General features: G+C 44.5%; 1 protein-coding gene across 2 annotated transcripts in view; it reads right to left on the bottom strand.

The window, feature by feature from the left end:
- The window catches only part of Pde8b (phosphodiesterase 8B), a gene marked incomplete at its 5' end in the record, with an annotated part of 101462 nt that extends 88124 nt beyond the window's left edge, over window positions 1-13338 (bottom strand). For both annotated transcript variants that reach the window (XM_013514855.1, XM_013514856.1), the window contains 2 exon segments: window positions 3038-3228; window positions 13279-13338. In XM_013514855.1, coding sequence (XP_013370309.1) covers window positions 3038-3228; window positions 13279-13338 — 251 coding nt within the window.
- Window positions 13339-17365: the final 4027 nt, after the last annotated feature.

Here is a 17365-nt window from a genome sequence, read left to right on the forward strand (position 1 = left end):
ATGCTCCCATGGATTAGGATAATCTCTTCATTTTAAAAAAATTGTGTTAACTCTCAGGCAATTATCCAACAGGTCAGACTGCCAATTCTCTACTTCGAAAAATGGCAAATTCCACTTATACTTTATGTTTTTTGATTGAACTTCCACTCTGAAAAAAATCAGCAGTCATAGTTTCTTAGTTATCAGTTTGTACCTGGGGGAGCTAATTGGGTTAGATCTTTTTCCTTTTAAAGTAATAGCTCAGAAAACTGACCTTACAATAAAATTTACAGCACTTCCTGGCAGATGGATACACACATTAGGTTATAGCCTGTTGAAAATGGTTCAAAGAGCTGCCCTAAATTTTTAGCTGTTTTGTTGTTTGTGCTTCAGTACTTTAAGCAACTTGGTTGTCAGCTAGAGCTGAGAAATACTGCAGTACAGTAACTGGCATTACAGAATGATATGTCTGAACCAAGACCACCTGTGTATACTTTACTCCCGAGGAATTTGACAGGATCAAAATGCAGGAGACAGAATTTTGAGACCCATGACTCTTCTTAGTAGACATGCTTTGCTGCAGCCTGGAGTCTGGACTGTTCTAGTCAGGGAATCATGACTTAGAGATCTTTTTATAAAGACTCATCGTGCAAAAGCAGCATGCTTGTTTGGACCTGTTCCCAAGGTCTGGACTCTGTGTATCTCGAGATTCCTTGGAAAAAACCATCATCACTAAGGTCAAAACTACACCCAAGCAATTTGTGAAACCACATGTACTTGTCTCTTCCTAGCTGAGAGCATTTCTGCTTCTCTCCATGTTTATGTATTTGTGCTGTCCACGCACCTCCACTGCCACCACCACAGCAGCTCCTATTGCTTCAACCTTGTCAATCCCCAAATCCGTTGGTCTTTCTCAAAAATGTATCTTCCTCTGTCCTGATCCCGCAGAGCCCATTCTGTGTGTGCAGCAGGTGCAGGAAAACGAACTAGCAGCTGTGCCTTGCTGGAAAGCAGTCTCCCTTGTGGGCTCAAAGGTGGATGAGTTCTTCGGAGAGCAGCCTGAGCTCACAGAGGGCCAGGTTGGCACCCTCCAGGGCTGTGCAGGTAATTTCCCACCCAGGCACCCTGCAGAGCAGGTCCTAGCAAGCCGAAGCTACACTTGTCTTATCCTTAGGAGCCTACCGGATGCCTAGCAGAAGCAGCAGCACACATCAAACAACAGACACAGGCGGTGACTCAGATGCACACTCTGGTCTCTAGGGAAGCAGTGTGCCTCGTAACCTTCCCTAGCCTCTCCCACCCCAGGGCAGTGGTGTGGCACTGCCAGGGTGGTGTTAAAGGGTCAGCCGAGACAAGAGGCTGAAACACATAATGCACAGAGCTGGGCTGAAGCACGTCCACTCTTGGCTTCCACCTTCAGGGTGTCTTCCTACTGCCCAGCTCGTCTCCCTCAGCACTCCAAAGGGGCTTGTGAGTTTGGACCTCACCCTGGGGGAGAAGACTAAAGCAGACTTGGCAGGGTGTAGGCTGGGGGGCAGGGATGCAGAGTCCAACCATGTTTGCCTGGCCAAGGCCAAGGCCTAGGCCAGCTCCAAGCCAGGTATCCAGGGTCACACGCAACAGTGAAGAAATGCCTGTTCACCAGGAGTGTGTCCCCCACTCATCTCCTTAGGGAACGTTTGCTGGTGAGTATTCAGAAATCTGGCACCCTCAACGTGAGCAGCAAGGGTCACCAAATGCTCATTCAGGTAGGGACACCCGGTTCCTGAACCTCACAGCTTCCCCCATTGTTAACCCGAGCAGCAACAACAGAGGCACACTGGTTAGACCACGGAACTGTCTCTTTATATTCAAGGAAGAATGCTAAGCTTAGTTACTTAATGAGGCTTTGGCCTGAATTAAAAGATTTCTCCCTATATTTTTTCCTGTTCAGTGAAAGTGTGTCTTCAATCATTCTACATATGCCTAAGGACTGTGGTATTTCTGTTATGAAATCATGAAAGAAAAACAAACGAAGGCCAGGAAAAAGTTGATACAGTACTTAGATACTAAAGGGCCCGATTCTATTCTAAGACTTTTTTTTAGAAAGAAAATATACTTCTTAATACTAAAGTAGCATCCAAATATTTTATGTGTATTTCTACTTTATATTTATATAATATATAATTTTTACATTCTATGAAAGAGGAAAATATTCCTACACAGAAACTTAAGATTTGAAAGCATTAAAAGGGGTTATTTAAGAAAATTCTCCTTTGAGAAAACAAGACTCATCAAGGAGCAGCAAGGCACTGTTCATGATAAGAAACTTCTCTTAACCCATTAATTTCTCGTTTGTACCAAAGGATCTAAGAAGCCATTCCTCACCTTTCTTTGCACTGACTAGTAGTCAAGAAAATTCCAGCTGCATTGTAACTGGACTCCGTCCTGGCCTAGGTTTCATTAGTGATCTCTTCCCATCTCCACTCAGTGTACCCGAGCCACCTCCCGTGACTGTGCCTTCATATATGAACAGACCTGTGTTTGCACCAGAGAGGGCAGCCTTCTGTGAGTGCGGGGGACATGGCCCCTCTCGAAGCCATGCTACCGCCGCAAGTGGCCGCCTTCCTGCTGTTTCTGGGAAGCCCTCTTCAGGATCGGCCCATCTGTGCCAGGCACGGAAAATCTTGTATTTCACACATTTCTGATGTTCATTTGGGGACAGAATAATGAAGCTTAAAATATCTCCTTTAGATCTAAACTTATCTGTGTAATGAGAACTGTATGAATTCTGGTATTTTTTATGAGCAATCCTTGCTGCAGGAAGAGGAGTAACCTGAAGTTGCTAGGGGGGCCCAGCTCAGATCTCAGAATTCAGTACAATTTCAATGTGGAAACACAGGAGGGTGAGATAAGTGCACAGGGAGGAACACCAGCTTTCGTCACAGAACCCTGGATGTGCTGCTCAGGGAGGCTGACACCAGTGCAACAATATTTGGAATGGGAGCAAAGACATCTATAAACAAAGCTCATCTTGAGCTGTGCAGGGGCCGTGAGCACTGCAGAGGGAGCAAGGTACCTGCACACCGCTTCTGCATTGAAGTTCCGAGTCTGCCTGTGATCGATCACAATAATTTCGTGATGCTTGTCTAGAAAACACTCGAGAGCTGACTCCGGGGTCCGAGCAATGTTGCATCTGTAGCCGGCTCTGTCGCAGGCCCACCAGAAGCCGTCGCTCTGACTATCTTCCTTTGCAAAAATCAGCAAGACCTGAAATGCAGAGAACAGAGCGACTTGGCAGATGTCACAGTCCCGGAGGCTGCATCACAAAGAGGCCTGGAATATGCTGCAGAGACATGGGGCTTGAGCTGGGGATAGGATGCATGCCTGTAACTCCGGCACTCTGGAAGGTGGGAGGAGAGCAAGTCTTAGCTCAGGCTGGGCAGCTAAGCAACTTAGTGAGACCCTGTCTCAAGAAATAAAAAAGGGCTGGGGATTAGCTCAGTGTGAAGGCCCTGGGTTCAATGTCGAGTACCACAAACCCGCAGAAGACTCTGCCTGGAGGCCACCTGGTTCACTATTGCAGGGGCACTGACCAAGTCACTCCATCTCTGCGGCCTATATCTTGGCTGTGAGATGAGATCAGAACATCAACTCCCAAGCTGGTGTAAGGAGTGAGTGATTAGACACAGGTGCTCAGTCTCACCGGCGAGGACTGCTGTTTGCTGCAACTTCAAGTAATTTTAATTCCCTAGTTAGCTTTGTTTTCAAATAAGACAAGCTGTGAAATTATTAACAGCATAATGAATGCAGCGAGAGTAACAATTTGTACACGCATCTATTTAGCTCCAGTGCAAACAGCATTTGCCTCCAAGTCTGAGGCCCTCTTCAAAGGCAGCACTCAAATACCTACGAAGTCACAGGAACACACGGAGATGCAGAACAAGCACAGAAACTCCCTCAAACACTCAAGCCTTGCCAAAGTATGAAAAGAATGACCGCATGGGGTGAAACCTACAGAAGTAAAATGGGGAAAGTTTGCCTGCATCTGCTCATGGAAAAGCCCCACCCATGGGACAGAAGGGAGCAATGCTCACAGTTCCCCTCATTACCCCGAGTCCGTGCCAGCCAGAAGGCCAGCGACAGCCTCAGCATCGCCTAACCTACTCATTATTTATGCTCTGCCTCCCACGCTGGGGACGAAGCTTCGGCAGAGCAAAGCGTTGCAGCCTTGCTCCCTGCTGCCCCTCGCCCCCAGCCTAGCCCCAGCCTAGCCCCAGCCTGGCCCTCAGAGCTGCTCAGTAAATATTTGATGGCTGATTAAGTACTTGTAGGGTTTTTTGAGAAATACAAGAGTCGATATTATTTTTTTTGTTTTTGAGACAGTGTTATTGGTGAATAAAATAAAGACTCCTTGACTGTCATGGCAGAGGGACAGAGGGGATGCTGTGGAATGTTAATAAATGATAAGTGCTACAAGAAATGCAGCTGAGCCAAACCACAGAGCATGTGTCGGTGTGGACAGAGCCGTGGAAGCCTCAGGGCAGGAGTGGGTGGCTAATGCAGCAGCCCTCTAGGAAGCGCTCCAGGGTCCTCAGAGACCCTGGCTGTGTCTGAGGTGTTCCAGGGACACAAGGGGATCTGTGCAGTGGAGGGATGGGAGGAGACCAAGTTCATGGCCGAGGGCTATGTCACAGTTAGGCACAAACCCTTACAAAGATGAACTTGTATTAAGTATGCTGCTTTATTTCTGTGTTCCTGAGGCTCTGGTCTAGGCCCTGCTCACAGCCTCTCCCAGGAGTCACCAAGACCGCTCTGCTGAGAAACTCAGCTTTTCTGTGCAGACCAATCCAGAACCCACACCCCAAACACCTCTCTCAGGATTCTTGGGCTCTGGGCCGCTATCTCCCTGCCATGACCACTCAGCGCCAGGTACCAGACAACCCGACACAACCTCTATCACCCAGACCGCCAGAAACATCCCCACTGGCCAAGCCTGAGCCTGTCTGCTCACCATGTCCCACAGACACTGCAGGGAAGCCCTGTCCTTGTCCTCCTCCTGTCCCTCAGCCCGACTGACCTCGATGAGGTCCCAGGCAGCCCTATGCAGTGCAGCATGGCTCCTCCTCTTGGACAATTTTTCCAACGGTAATTGTCCCCTGCGCTGTTGGCCTGACTATCTCTGAATAATAACAAAGTGTACATTTTAAAATAGGACTATCTATAATATAAAGACATGCACCAGAGAATTTCTTAGGGTGTTATTTAAAATTCTTTCCATTTATAAAACATTGATTTAGAGAAACTGCTTTTTGAATTATTCAACTCCTAAGCAAAGTGAAAATCAATAGAGAGGAAAAATACACATATTAGAGTAAAACACCATGGTAGCCAGACTGCCTTTGTTCATGCTTGCCCGGCTCTGGACGATCAGGCCTTCTGCAGGGAAGGAGGGTGGGATCCAACCAACCCAGATCGAACTCTTTGTCTCCATCTCCTAGAAGACAGCTGACCTGATGATACTGTTTCTAGAAATTTGAAATTTGAGCAGAGAGACCCAGAGGCTGAGGAGTAGGACCCATGGCCCATTAGTGGTAGAGATATTAATGGAAGAATCTTAAATTCCCACCCTCAGGCTGTTCAGTGGTGACCCACTGCCACTATTCCCAAGCCATGGCTTTGCCTTGGACTCTTCCTTGGATGTCCCATACAAATCTTGTGCTCTGTATTCTTATCCATTTGTTTATATTTTTCTGTAAAGCTTGTTGTTATTTGCCACCAAAACCCATAAAAACTTAAGCCACGCAGTCTACCCTCAGCTTTAAGACTTTACTTATCAGTATTTAGAGTTTCACTGTTAGACTCAGCCACTCATTAATACTTACTGACCATTCACTAAGGCAAATCTCATAAAATGATTTTGCAAAATATATTTCCAAAAGCTCATCATTAAAGGCAGAGAGCTAAACCTGATTTGTAAAAAGGAAAAGCAAACTGACCCCTGCACTTGCTCCAAATAATGTGCTCAGCATTCATTCAAAAATATTTACTGATGATGCACTATGCAGAAGGTTAGAGCCGGACTGAAAAGGGGACAGAGACAGCCAGGGGCCAGAGGCCAGTTTCTGTCCCTCAGACCACCGCAGGAAGTCGGAGAAGCAGATAATTATAGTAAATGCACTAACAAGTGGACAGGAACCCAGGCGTAAGCAGGCGGAGGCAGTCTGTCTGCAGTGATCTGTCCCCACTTAGGACAATAACCCAGCAAAAGAGTACAAGAATAAGAACAGATCTGGGCAGAAGCCTGAAACAATGAGGAAACGTTTTCCTTCTGGAGCAGACCTTGCCCAACTTGGGCTCTGTCCAGGGTCAGGACACATGGTTGGCAGCTTCCCTTTGCATGATAGAACCAGATCAAAAAGCCAAGCAGGCACAGCATTAGCTACAAACAAAGGTAAAATTATGACTGTTCTGTGACCTTTGGAGATTTTTGTCAAATCATCACAAGCTCCTTTATTGTTAGTTATTCATGTAGAGAGAAATGATAATAAAATGGAAAACAAATATCCATGCAGCACCCTGTAAAACATTCTCACGACTGAGATTTCATTGCTTTCCCAAATGGTTATCTATCAAGAGTAGTTTGAACAGTGCTCACCACTGTCTTCCAGCTGCATAAATTAGAACAGGAAGGAGGCATCCTTTGTCTGGTGAACTGCCTTCTTCCTCCTCCAGGAGCCTGGATCTGCTTTTGGCCACTCACCTTCTTTGCCTCCAGAGTCATCACCATCCCTGCGCTCTTTTAATGGATGTGACATGTTTTGTTGGCTCACCTCCTCTGGGACACCTTCATGCTTCTTGCTGGGACAGTGTCCTCACTTAGGACAAGGAGCCTGACTTTTGCTGGCTCCATGCGCTGAATCTCAAAGGCAGCCACATGAGAGCTGCCAGGCCTCCTCTTACTCCATGGATGTTCCGTTCCAGTTCACTTACGGCATCATCTCTTTTCAGTCCTTTGTTGCACTGTGGGCTCCACTGATCACTCCCTCTCTCAATGATCTGTCCTTGTGTAGTCATGTGGTTTCATGACTGGGGGACAGGAACCAACACAACTACACACTTTGCTCTCAGAAGTTAAGCTAAATGACAGATGGGCAGGGAGAAAGTGCAGAGCCTTTGAAAAAAGTGGCATGGAAGATCACACCATGTATCTGTTGCTTATGTAGTAATCTGTAAGAGTGAGCAGCAAAGTTTGTACCCCACATAATTATTCACATTTAATACACAAAATAACTGCAATCTGAAACACATTTGGGGAGGCTTGGTATTGTGTAACTATTTCATGAAATTTGTGCACACTGGACTTGTGCAAAACTACCTGCACTAAGAAAACAAAAACAAAAAACTACCAGCACTGTTTTTCAAGTGTTATAAAGACCTCAAACCACCAGGGAGAATGTCTATTTCCAAAAAAAACTTTGCTTACATCTTCCAGGAACCACAAGTTTAATTCATCCTTCATCATAAGCTAGAGTGAGTCTAGGGCTGACCCAGGGCTCGGCGAGAGGATGAGAGGTGGTGGCCTGCATGTGAAGGCAGTGCCGGAACCACAGGCTGAGACTCTCAGGCATCATCAGAGAGCCACCCAGCTTGCACCACTAAGATGAGGACAGTGACCCCTGGGCAAAGCAGTGGCAGAGCTGGAGCCCACATCTCCCCAGTCCTCCTCCAGTGATCTTTCCTAGCTCTGGCCCATGTCACCTCATTCTGTTGGAAATTCTTACAACTATGTCTTTTACAAGTTTTATCAAGAAAAAGCTGAGAACTATCTTTTGAGGACAACAATAATCTGCCTTGACAGCTATATTAGTCAGCTTCCCTACCACTGGTAACTGCTGCAACTTGAAGACAGACTTATGGCTTTTGACTTATGGCTTATTTGACTTATGGCTTGGGTGAATTCAGTCCATGGTTGGCTGGCTCCAAGGCAGAAGAGGCATGGTGGAAGAGGATCTCGGAGGAAAGCTGCTCAACCCATGGTAGGCAGGGAGCAGGGGTTGGGGGAGAGTCAGGGACAAGAATACAACCTTCCAGGTCATGCCCACAGTGACCGTCTTCTTCTAGTGCTCCCCCTGTCCCCGTGACCAGCACACTCAGATGTGAGCTCATCAATGGACACCATTGACCCCACTTCCAGAAGCCCCACCTGTGAATGTGAGACTCTGGAGGACATTCTAGATCTAAACCATAAGAAAGCTGAAATTATTTTCTCTGGTGAAGGTTAATTATGAAAAAGATGAGAACAAAACTTTTCCTTAATTTGAAAATGACAGTATGTGTGCATTATTACTAGTGTTCTTTCTAAAAAAAAATCACCAGATGAATTCCAGAGTCCACTTACTAACACCCAATTTCAGAATACTGTTTGCCCTTAGGCCTGACCCTGGCAGCAAGGAGCTTGTAGACTAGACCATACGTACACTCCTAGTATGCATCCACATCACACTAAGAAACTGGCCAGTGTGCTCAGAAGAGCAGCTAATGTAGGTGAAAATAAACTGGTCTGGGAACTTCCTTTAAATGTTCTTAGCAAAGTCATGCTGGTAAGAGCTACAGTTAAGCAAGAGCTTTCTCCTGACCAGCCATTATATCCAAAGCTCCTGAAAGTAACTTCCTCAAGTAATAACCCTTTACCAACTCTTTGTGAGCGCACAATGCCCATTTTGCACACAGAAACCGAGGCTTAGATGGTTAGGAGGCTTGTCCATGGCCATCCGGCTGGCAGGATGTGCACAGAAGTGGCTCGCCCTTGGAGCCTTCGAAGGCATTAGGTTAAGTAACTTCTTCCCCTTTGGTTTTATTTTTATCCTCTAAAATATCGGGCCCAAACTTCCAAACAACTCTGTGGCTACACGAGGCTGGCTGGTCTAGGGAGAAGACACAACCACCTAACTGGCAGCAGTGACAGGGTGGGAGGGGTATGTGCCTGCAGTGGGCTGCTCGGTCTGCACCCCGCCATCACTTCCCCATGCATCTCCACCACAAGGTTCACTTAATGTGTGATGGTCAGCTCCCCTGAGGCCATGTGATCGCCACTACGTAAAACCCCAACATGCAGTAGTTCCAGAAAAGTTCATGCCTATACAACATGGAATAAGAAGGGTCGTTTCTTTGTGCTTTTGTTTGTTTTGCAGGGGCGGGGATCAAACCCAGGGCCTTGGCACACTGGGAAAGTGCTCTACCAGTAAGATACAACAGCAGCCCATGTAGAAGAAGGCTTGGAGGGAGAAAGCTTCTTTTTCTGTCTTGCTAGGAAAAAGCTGGGGCCACAGCTATGGGGATCTGGTTCCAAGCGCACTGGAAAGCACAGCACAAGGGGGTGGAGACAGGATTCTCTAGGCAGAAACACATCAGTTATACACGCTGGGGGAATAAATGTGCCCTAGGCACTGATGAAGAAAAGGCCACACGGTTTTGAGACGGTGCATGCTGATATGAATTTACTGCCTCATAATATTTTCCTTACTTTTTATTTTCTTGCCAAGATTGGAAAATAGGACTTTCTGTGAGTCACATCCACTCCCCTGGGAGAGATGTGCTGCTGAGCTCCTGCCCCCTGGCCAGCCCACTGCGCTCCCACCCGTGTGCTGCCCCACGCGCCTGCCCCAGTTTCCCCAGTCCCGGTGAACTCCGGAGTGCACCATCCACAGCAACCACATCCTGAAATGTTCTTATCAAGCCACTTCCTCCCAAGCCCTAAGGGCTCTTGGCTGATGTTGCTAATTAATATTTTTGACATTCCAGTGAAATAACAGAGCAGATATTTTTCTTCAAAGGAAAACAAACAAACAACAAAAAAAGAAAGCACTAGGACACAGAAGCACAATACGTGACCAGATATCCATGCCACTAAAATCAGAATGTTATGCACAACGAAACCCACTTTCCAGACTCCTGTGGGGGCAGCGAGCACCCCGCCATTTCTCCACCCACTGCAGCTCCTAGCATGGGGGACTTATATATAGTAGGTGCTCAGAAGATGCTGAGTGGGTGGATCAAGGAATCAAGCCATGTTTCAAGAGACCAAGTAGTACTATCCTTGGTCCTAAGCTGCACTTCTTATCTTTTCTCAGAATCTCTTAATTCCTTTTCCAAATTCAGACAAGGACTCTTGGCCAGCTGCATTGCTGTCATCTGGGACCAAATTCACGCAGCGGGTACAGCCAAGGTACCCAGCAGCACTGGTGACACTCCAGCTCTCGCTTAGAGTGGAAGATTTGCAGAGTTCATTTTATTATTACATTTCAAAGACTGACTATAAATCAAAACTATCCTGTACGCTTTATATCAAATGTAATAAATTCAAAATTACAGACAAGTTTTTCAGTTATGGGGGAGTGACATTATTAAGGGATATTTAAGTTGTGCAAAGGATTATATGTTAGAAAGGACAGAAATATAGTATAACTTGAGACTGTTACAAAATGTGACTGTTTAGCATGTGTAATATATGCATATATGTATTATTTAATATAAAATCAACTCAAAATGAAATACATTCATCATCAAAAGCTAGTTATGGAGTGCCAGAGATACAGCTCAGCTGCACAGTGCCGGCCTGGCAAGTGTGAGGCTGTGATTCCCAGTACCAAAAAAACAAAAACAACAACAACAAAAAGCTAGTTATAGAAATGAATAAAAGAGTTACAGGTTGAGGGAAAATATTCGCAAAGTCTGACAAAGGACCTGTAACAAGAATATGTAAAGAACTGCTTCAAGTCTGTAACTCTGAAAAATTAACTCACTTAAAAAGAGACTGAAGATCACATTATAAACGGTAATAGAGAAATGGCCAATGAGCAAACAAAAAACATGTTCATCATTAATCAGGAAGAAATGCAAACTGACATCACAGTAAGAGTACTATAGTACTCATGCAACAGCTAAATTAAGACTGACAACATCAAATATTACCAAGGATTTGAAATAACTGGATGTTTCATGTTGCCTATGAAAGTATAAAATGGTATAACCATTGTGGGAAAAGTTCTGGAAGTATCTTAAAAACTAAACTCATCATTGTATTTGAAATATTCTTAGGCAAGGGGAAAAAAGAATCTACATTTGGAAAGGAAAAAATAATCTTGCACATAGAAAATGCTAAGGAACACCCCACACAACTGTAAGAGCTAATAAATGAGTTCAGCAAGGTTATAGGAATTCAGATGGCTAAAACAATCTTTAAAAAAATAAGAATAAAGTTAGGGAAAATACACACTTCACAGCTGCACTAAAGCTTCACTTTAAAACTGCAGTAATCAAAAAGTATGTACTGGCATAAGAACAGACATATAAACTAATGGAACAAAATGGAGAACCCAGAAATAAATCTTTATATTTATGACGGACTGATTTTTAGTAAAGGTGTCAAGGCAATTCAGGTGGAAAGAAGAGTATTTTTCACAAATGCTGGTAGGACAACTAGATATCCAAAGCAAAAGGATGAAACTGGATTCCCTACCTCACACTATATAAAAAATTAACTCAAAATGGACCATAATGCTAAATATAAAGGCTAAAACTATAAAGCTCTTGGAAGAAAACAAAGAACTAGATTAGGCCATGGTTCTTAGATATGACATCAAATGATATTAAATGAGGGAAACAAATTTAGAATGATGATTACAATGTGACAACTTTCAAATAAACCTTAAAAACATGTCAAACAAGGTGAATATTATTGAACACAAGCTTACAAAAAGTATCCAAATACATATCATATTGGTTACTTTTAGAAAAGAAAGGAAGGAGGCAAAGGACATAAAGGGCTTAAACAGTATCTGTATTATCCTGTCTCTAAAAAAAGTTCTCTAAAACAAAGAGGGGATAATGTTAATATATGATAGAAGTGGGTGGGAGTGTACACATGCACCTTTATGAATATTTGAAATACCTTACAACTTGGCAAATTACATTTTTAAAAGAGGGGGACCTCCTTATCATGAGCACTCATTACCAGAGCAGCATAAGGCAAAATGAAAGAAAGAAAGACTGATCTAAAGCTACGCTAGTCACCCCTCGCAAGAAGTAGTCTGGAAATTGCTTTGGAAATAAATTTCTGATATCAGCTCCTTTCTGTGTCATTGCTTTTATCCAAAACTGTCGTACAGAGTATGCACCTTCAAGATGTTTACTGGCATTTTCCACTTGTCTGTGTTCTATACAAGTAGTTGTGGCTGATGTTTATTTCTCTGTCTCTGTCTCTGTCTCTCTGTCTCTCTCTTTCTCTGTTCCTAGATTTGCTTTCATCAAATTTTCCCAAGCTAAATCTCTTCCTTTCCCCCCTTTCTCTAGATTTGCTCTTCCTTTCCAAGTGTCCGTAAGCAATGTTTTCTCTTCCATTTGCTCCTAACCCAGTGTGCTTCCTCAGTTTGTCTTCACTTCACCTCTACACTGGCTGCTCCGTCCACATCTCGTGGGCATTTCATGTATCTAAGCACAGGACGGGCTTCTACGGTACTAGCAAAACATAGCTGTTGCAAGGATAAAACTCACTTATTTAGGCTAACAAGCTGATTGACATGCTGATGAGCTCTGTAAAGTTATTTCGACTACTACAAATCCCTTTGGCACGTGTTTCACTGATGGGGGCACAGGAAGCTGGACAGGTGCCAGGAGGACACAGTTGCTGTCGTTGTTGGGATCAGCTCATCCCACAGGTAGCTGAGTCTTCTGTCGTGGGACCCTGGTTCCCTCTGGGTCACAGGGCCCAGAAGGCTGCCTGGCTTAGGTCACATGGGACATGAAAAGGGAGCCTTTTATGGTTCCCAACTTCCAAAAAATTACAGCCCTTTCCACTGCCAGCCCATGTTCTAGGCCCTTGGTGCTGTTTTGTGTAACTCACAGATCCCTCTGAGAAAGGCTCTGTCATCTACACTCCGCAAACAGAGCACTGGGTTGCAGGAGTGGAACCGTACGTGCAAGCTCACCCAGCCAATGACGCACGCCCAGCCACACCACTTCCCCTTCCTGGCTGTGGCAGGATGTACGACAGGCTAGTTTTTTTTGGTGGAGGAACTGTTCTTCCTCACAATCCACTGTACAACTTACTGATTAGACCTGCACTCAAAATGCATCGATATTTAAGTCTTCAAGAAAAAAAACATAAGTTCCCAAATACAATGCAGATAAAAGCAAACATTCACAAACACATGTGCATATGCACTATGTGTGGAGGGGTGTGGATGGCTATCTGCTGTCACAGCGTCCCCTCACACAGTGCTCTTGTGACACGTGCCCTTACTGCAGAATGAGGCATACCTGAATCGGGTCCTGCGTCAGTCTCATAGGCCCAATGCGCACCTCTGCAGAAGACACCTGCTGAATAGAGGACAGTACGTGAGAGATGTCAAGTCATAAACCACACAAACTGGAAAATCCTGGCCTGGACTGGGCTGAGCCCCGGACATCTTCAGAAAGCCCAGAGAGTCTCGGTTCTGCCTCCCTGACCACCGTGCAAGGAAGGCGAAACCTCAGCCACCCTCTGGGGCCTAGGAGCCTCCCCGCCACACCCATAGTGTGTCGCCCCAGGCTGGGCTAAACCCTGGACATCTTTGGGAAGCCCCATGAGTCTGGACTCTGCCTCCCTGACCAGCATGCAAGGCAGGCGAAATCTCGGGTACCCTCTGGGGCCTCGGTGGCTCCACACCCATAGTGTGTCAGCCTGGGCTGGGCTGAGCCTCAGACATCTCCAGGAATTCCAGTGTGTCTGGGCTCTGCCTCCCTGACCAGTATGCAAGGCAGGCGAAACCTCGGGCACCCTCTGGGGCCTCAGTGGCTACCCGCCACACCCATAGTGTATCTGCCTGGGCGGGGCTGAGCCCTGGACATCTTCAGGGAGCCCAGAGAGTCTGGGCTCTACCTCCCTGACCACTGTGCAAGGAAGGCGAAGCCTTGGGCACCCTCTGGGGCCTTGGTGGCTACCCGTCACACAGTGTGTGAACCCCAGACATCTTCAGGAAGCCCACTGAGTCACAGCTTTGCATCCCTGACCAGCATGCAAGGCAGGTGAAACCTCGGGCACCCTCTGGGGCCTAGGAGGCTCCCTGCCACACCCATAGTGTGTCTGCGGGGGCTGGGTGGAACGTCAGACACCTTTAGGAACCCGGTGAGCTACTCTGGGGCCTCCCCCACTAGGGTGTGAGGCACGTGGATCCCTGGACAACTTCTGGGGCCTTGGTGGTCACTGCCAGAACAACTCACACCCCCCTGGTAGCTCAGTTGAAACCTGAACATATAAGCAGCCTCGAGGAGTTCACCCTCACCCCTCTCCTTCCAGTGTGGAAAGCAGACTCTGTCCTGGGCAATATCTGAAACCTCAATAAACTAGATCTGCATCCCCCCCCCCCCGACTCTTGTGGAAGCTGGGCCAAACCCCAGACAGTCTCAGGAACGCAGGTGAGCCTCCCCCACCCTTCCCACACACTCCTGGGAGCCAATTGAATGCAAGAAAGGTCGGGAGCATCTGGGACCCCACCTTGCCACCACTCACCAGCACAGGAGCTACACTGAGCACTGGGGATCTTCAGACTCTAGCCCTGCCACTCACACACAATCAGGACAGTGAGACTGCACTACAGGGAGTCTCTGGTTCTTCAAAAATGACAAAACACAGGAGCAAAATGCAATCCCAGACCTCCACACCACCAAGAACAAGTCCAGGAGGCATCAACACAGAAGAGCCTGGAAGTCATACACCTGAAATTTCTGAAATGATAGCAATTAAAGTAAAGGAACACCTCCATCAGGCCACAGAAGACATCAGATCAGAAATAATGTCTCAGGTGAGAAAAGACAATAATGATGAAAGAAATGTTCAGCATATCCAAAGATGACATAGACAAGAAAATAGAAGAGCATAGATAACTCAATGAAACCTTCAGAGAACAATATAAAAAAGAACTAGAAGATATGAAACAGATGCAAACAGATATCCAGGAACTTAAAAATTCCATTGAAAACTTGCAAAACCACCTGAATGAAGCTGAAGATAGACTTTCAGACCTTGAAGACAGCATAGCCACCAATGAACGTGAAAGGAGGGATCTCTTAAAAACAGCAAGGAACCAGGAAATAGCAATTCAACAACTGCAAGACAAGGCAAACAGAAACAATGTCAGATTAATAGGTATTAATGAAACAGCAGGTGTCAACACAAATGACATAAAAAAGACTATTTGCAGAAATAATAGCAGAAAATTTCCCAGGCATGGTAAAAGAATCAGACATCCACATAAGTGAAGCATATAGAACTCCAGTTAATCATAACCAAAATAAATCCACCCCCAGACATATAGTGACCAAGATCCCAGAAATTCAACAAAAGCTCAGAATATTAAAAGTTGTTAGAGAAAAGAAACAGATCACCTATAAAGGAAAGTCTATCAGAATCATGGCAGACTTCTCAACACAAACCATCAAGGCAAGAAGATCTTGGAGTGAAGTATTTCAGATACTGAAAGAAAACAATTTCCAACCCAAATTGATGTACCCTGTAAAGCTATACTTAATGGAGAAATAAAATATTTTCATGATAAAGAACTGAAGAAATTCATGAGTGCCAAACCAATCCTACAAAGAGTACTAAAAGATATACTAGAAAGAGATAAAACAGATTGCAACTTCAAGAACAACAACAAAAAGGAACCAACAAGATGAGCAAGCAATTAAATAGAGGGAAAAAGGAGGATCCAACAGCAAGAAAATAGCATGACAAAGATAAACCAGTACATATCAGTTATAACCACCAATATAAATGGTCTCAATGTGCCAACCAAAAGAAGCAGACTTGCAGAGTGGATTAGGAAACAAAACCCAACTATATGCTGTATACAAGAAACACATTTAACTCAAAAGGAAATTCGAAGACTGAAAATTAAAGGATGGAAAACAATACTCCATGCGACAGGAACCCAGAAAAAAAGTGGGTATAGCTATTCTGTTTGCAGACAACGTGAACTTCAAATCAAGAACCATCAAAAGAGAAAAAGAAGGTCACTACATACTTGTGAAGGGGAAGGTTGAAGAGGAAGAAATAACAATTGTAAACATCTATGCACCAAATATAGGAGCACCCACCTATATAAGACAAAGTCTAACAGACATGAAAAACGAAATAAGTAGCAACACAATCATAACAAGGGACTTTAACACACCATTGTCACAAAAAGATAGATCAACTAGACAAAAAATTGGGAGCTTAACTTAACCAAACATGTGAACATATGGGCTTAGTAGACCTTCATAGAGTGTTCCACCCAACAGCATCAGAATACACATTCTTCTCAGGTGCACGTGGAATGTTCTCTAAAATAGACCATATACTAGTACATAGAACATGTTTAAGTAAATGCAAAGGAATTGAAATTATCCCATGTATACTATCAGACCATAGTGCAATGAAATTGGAAATTAATGACAAAAGAAAACACAAAAACTCCATAAACAGTTGGAAATTAAATAACATCCTCCTGAACAACCAATGGGTCACAGATGAAATCAAAGTAGAGATTAAACACTATTTACAATTAAACAAAAATGGAGATACAACCTACAGGAACCTGTGGGATGCAATGAAAGCAGTCCTCAGAGGGAAATTTATAGTGGTGAACTTCCACCTTAGGAAAACAGAATAAGCACAAATAAACAATCTTATGCTGCACTTCAAAGTTACTAGAAAAAGAAGAGCAAGTCAAACCCAGAGCCCAAAGAAGGCAGGAAATTATAAAGTTCAGAGCAGAAATTAACGCAACGGAGACTAAAAAAAAAAAAATACAAAGAATTAATGAATCGAAGAGTTGGTTCTTTGAAACAATAAATAAAATAGATAAACCCCTAGCCAACCTTATCAAAAAAGGAAAGAAAAAACTGAAATACATGCAATAAGGAATGAAAGGGGTGAAATCACTAAGATCCTAAAGAAATTCAAATCATCAATACCTGCTTTGAAAATCTTTACTCTCATAGGATGGAAGACACAGAGGAAATGGACAGATTTCTAGATACATACGAATTACCAAAGCTGAATGAAGAAGATATAAAACTCCTGAATAACTCAAGATCAGCCAGTGAAGTTGAGAATGTAATTAAAAACCTGCCAATGAAGAAAGGCCGGCTCCTGATGGATTCACAGCCAAATTCTACAAGCAATTTAGGGAAGATTTAACACCAATTCTTCTCAAACTCTTTAATGAAATTGAAAGGGAAGGAATTCTCCCCAACTCATTCCTGGAGGAAAGTATTATCCTGATACCAAAACCAGAGAAAGACCCAACCAAGAAAGAGAACTACAGACCAATCTCCCTAATGAACATAGATTCAAAAATTCTCAATAAAATACCAGCAAACA

The sequence above is a fragment of the Chinchilla lanigera genome, unplaced genomic scaffold (genome assembly GCF_000276665.1).
Source record: "Chinchilla lanigera isolate Chin_1 unplaced genomic scaffold, ChiLan1.0 scaffold00024, whole genome shotgun sequence".
NCBI lineage: Eukaryota > Metazoa > Chordata > Mammalia > Rodentia > Chinchillidae > Chinchilla > Chinchilla lanigera.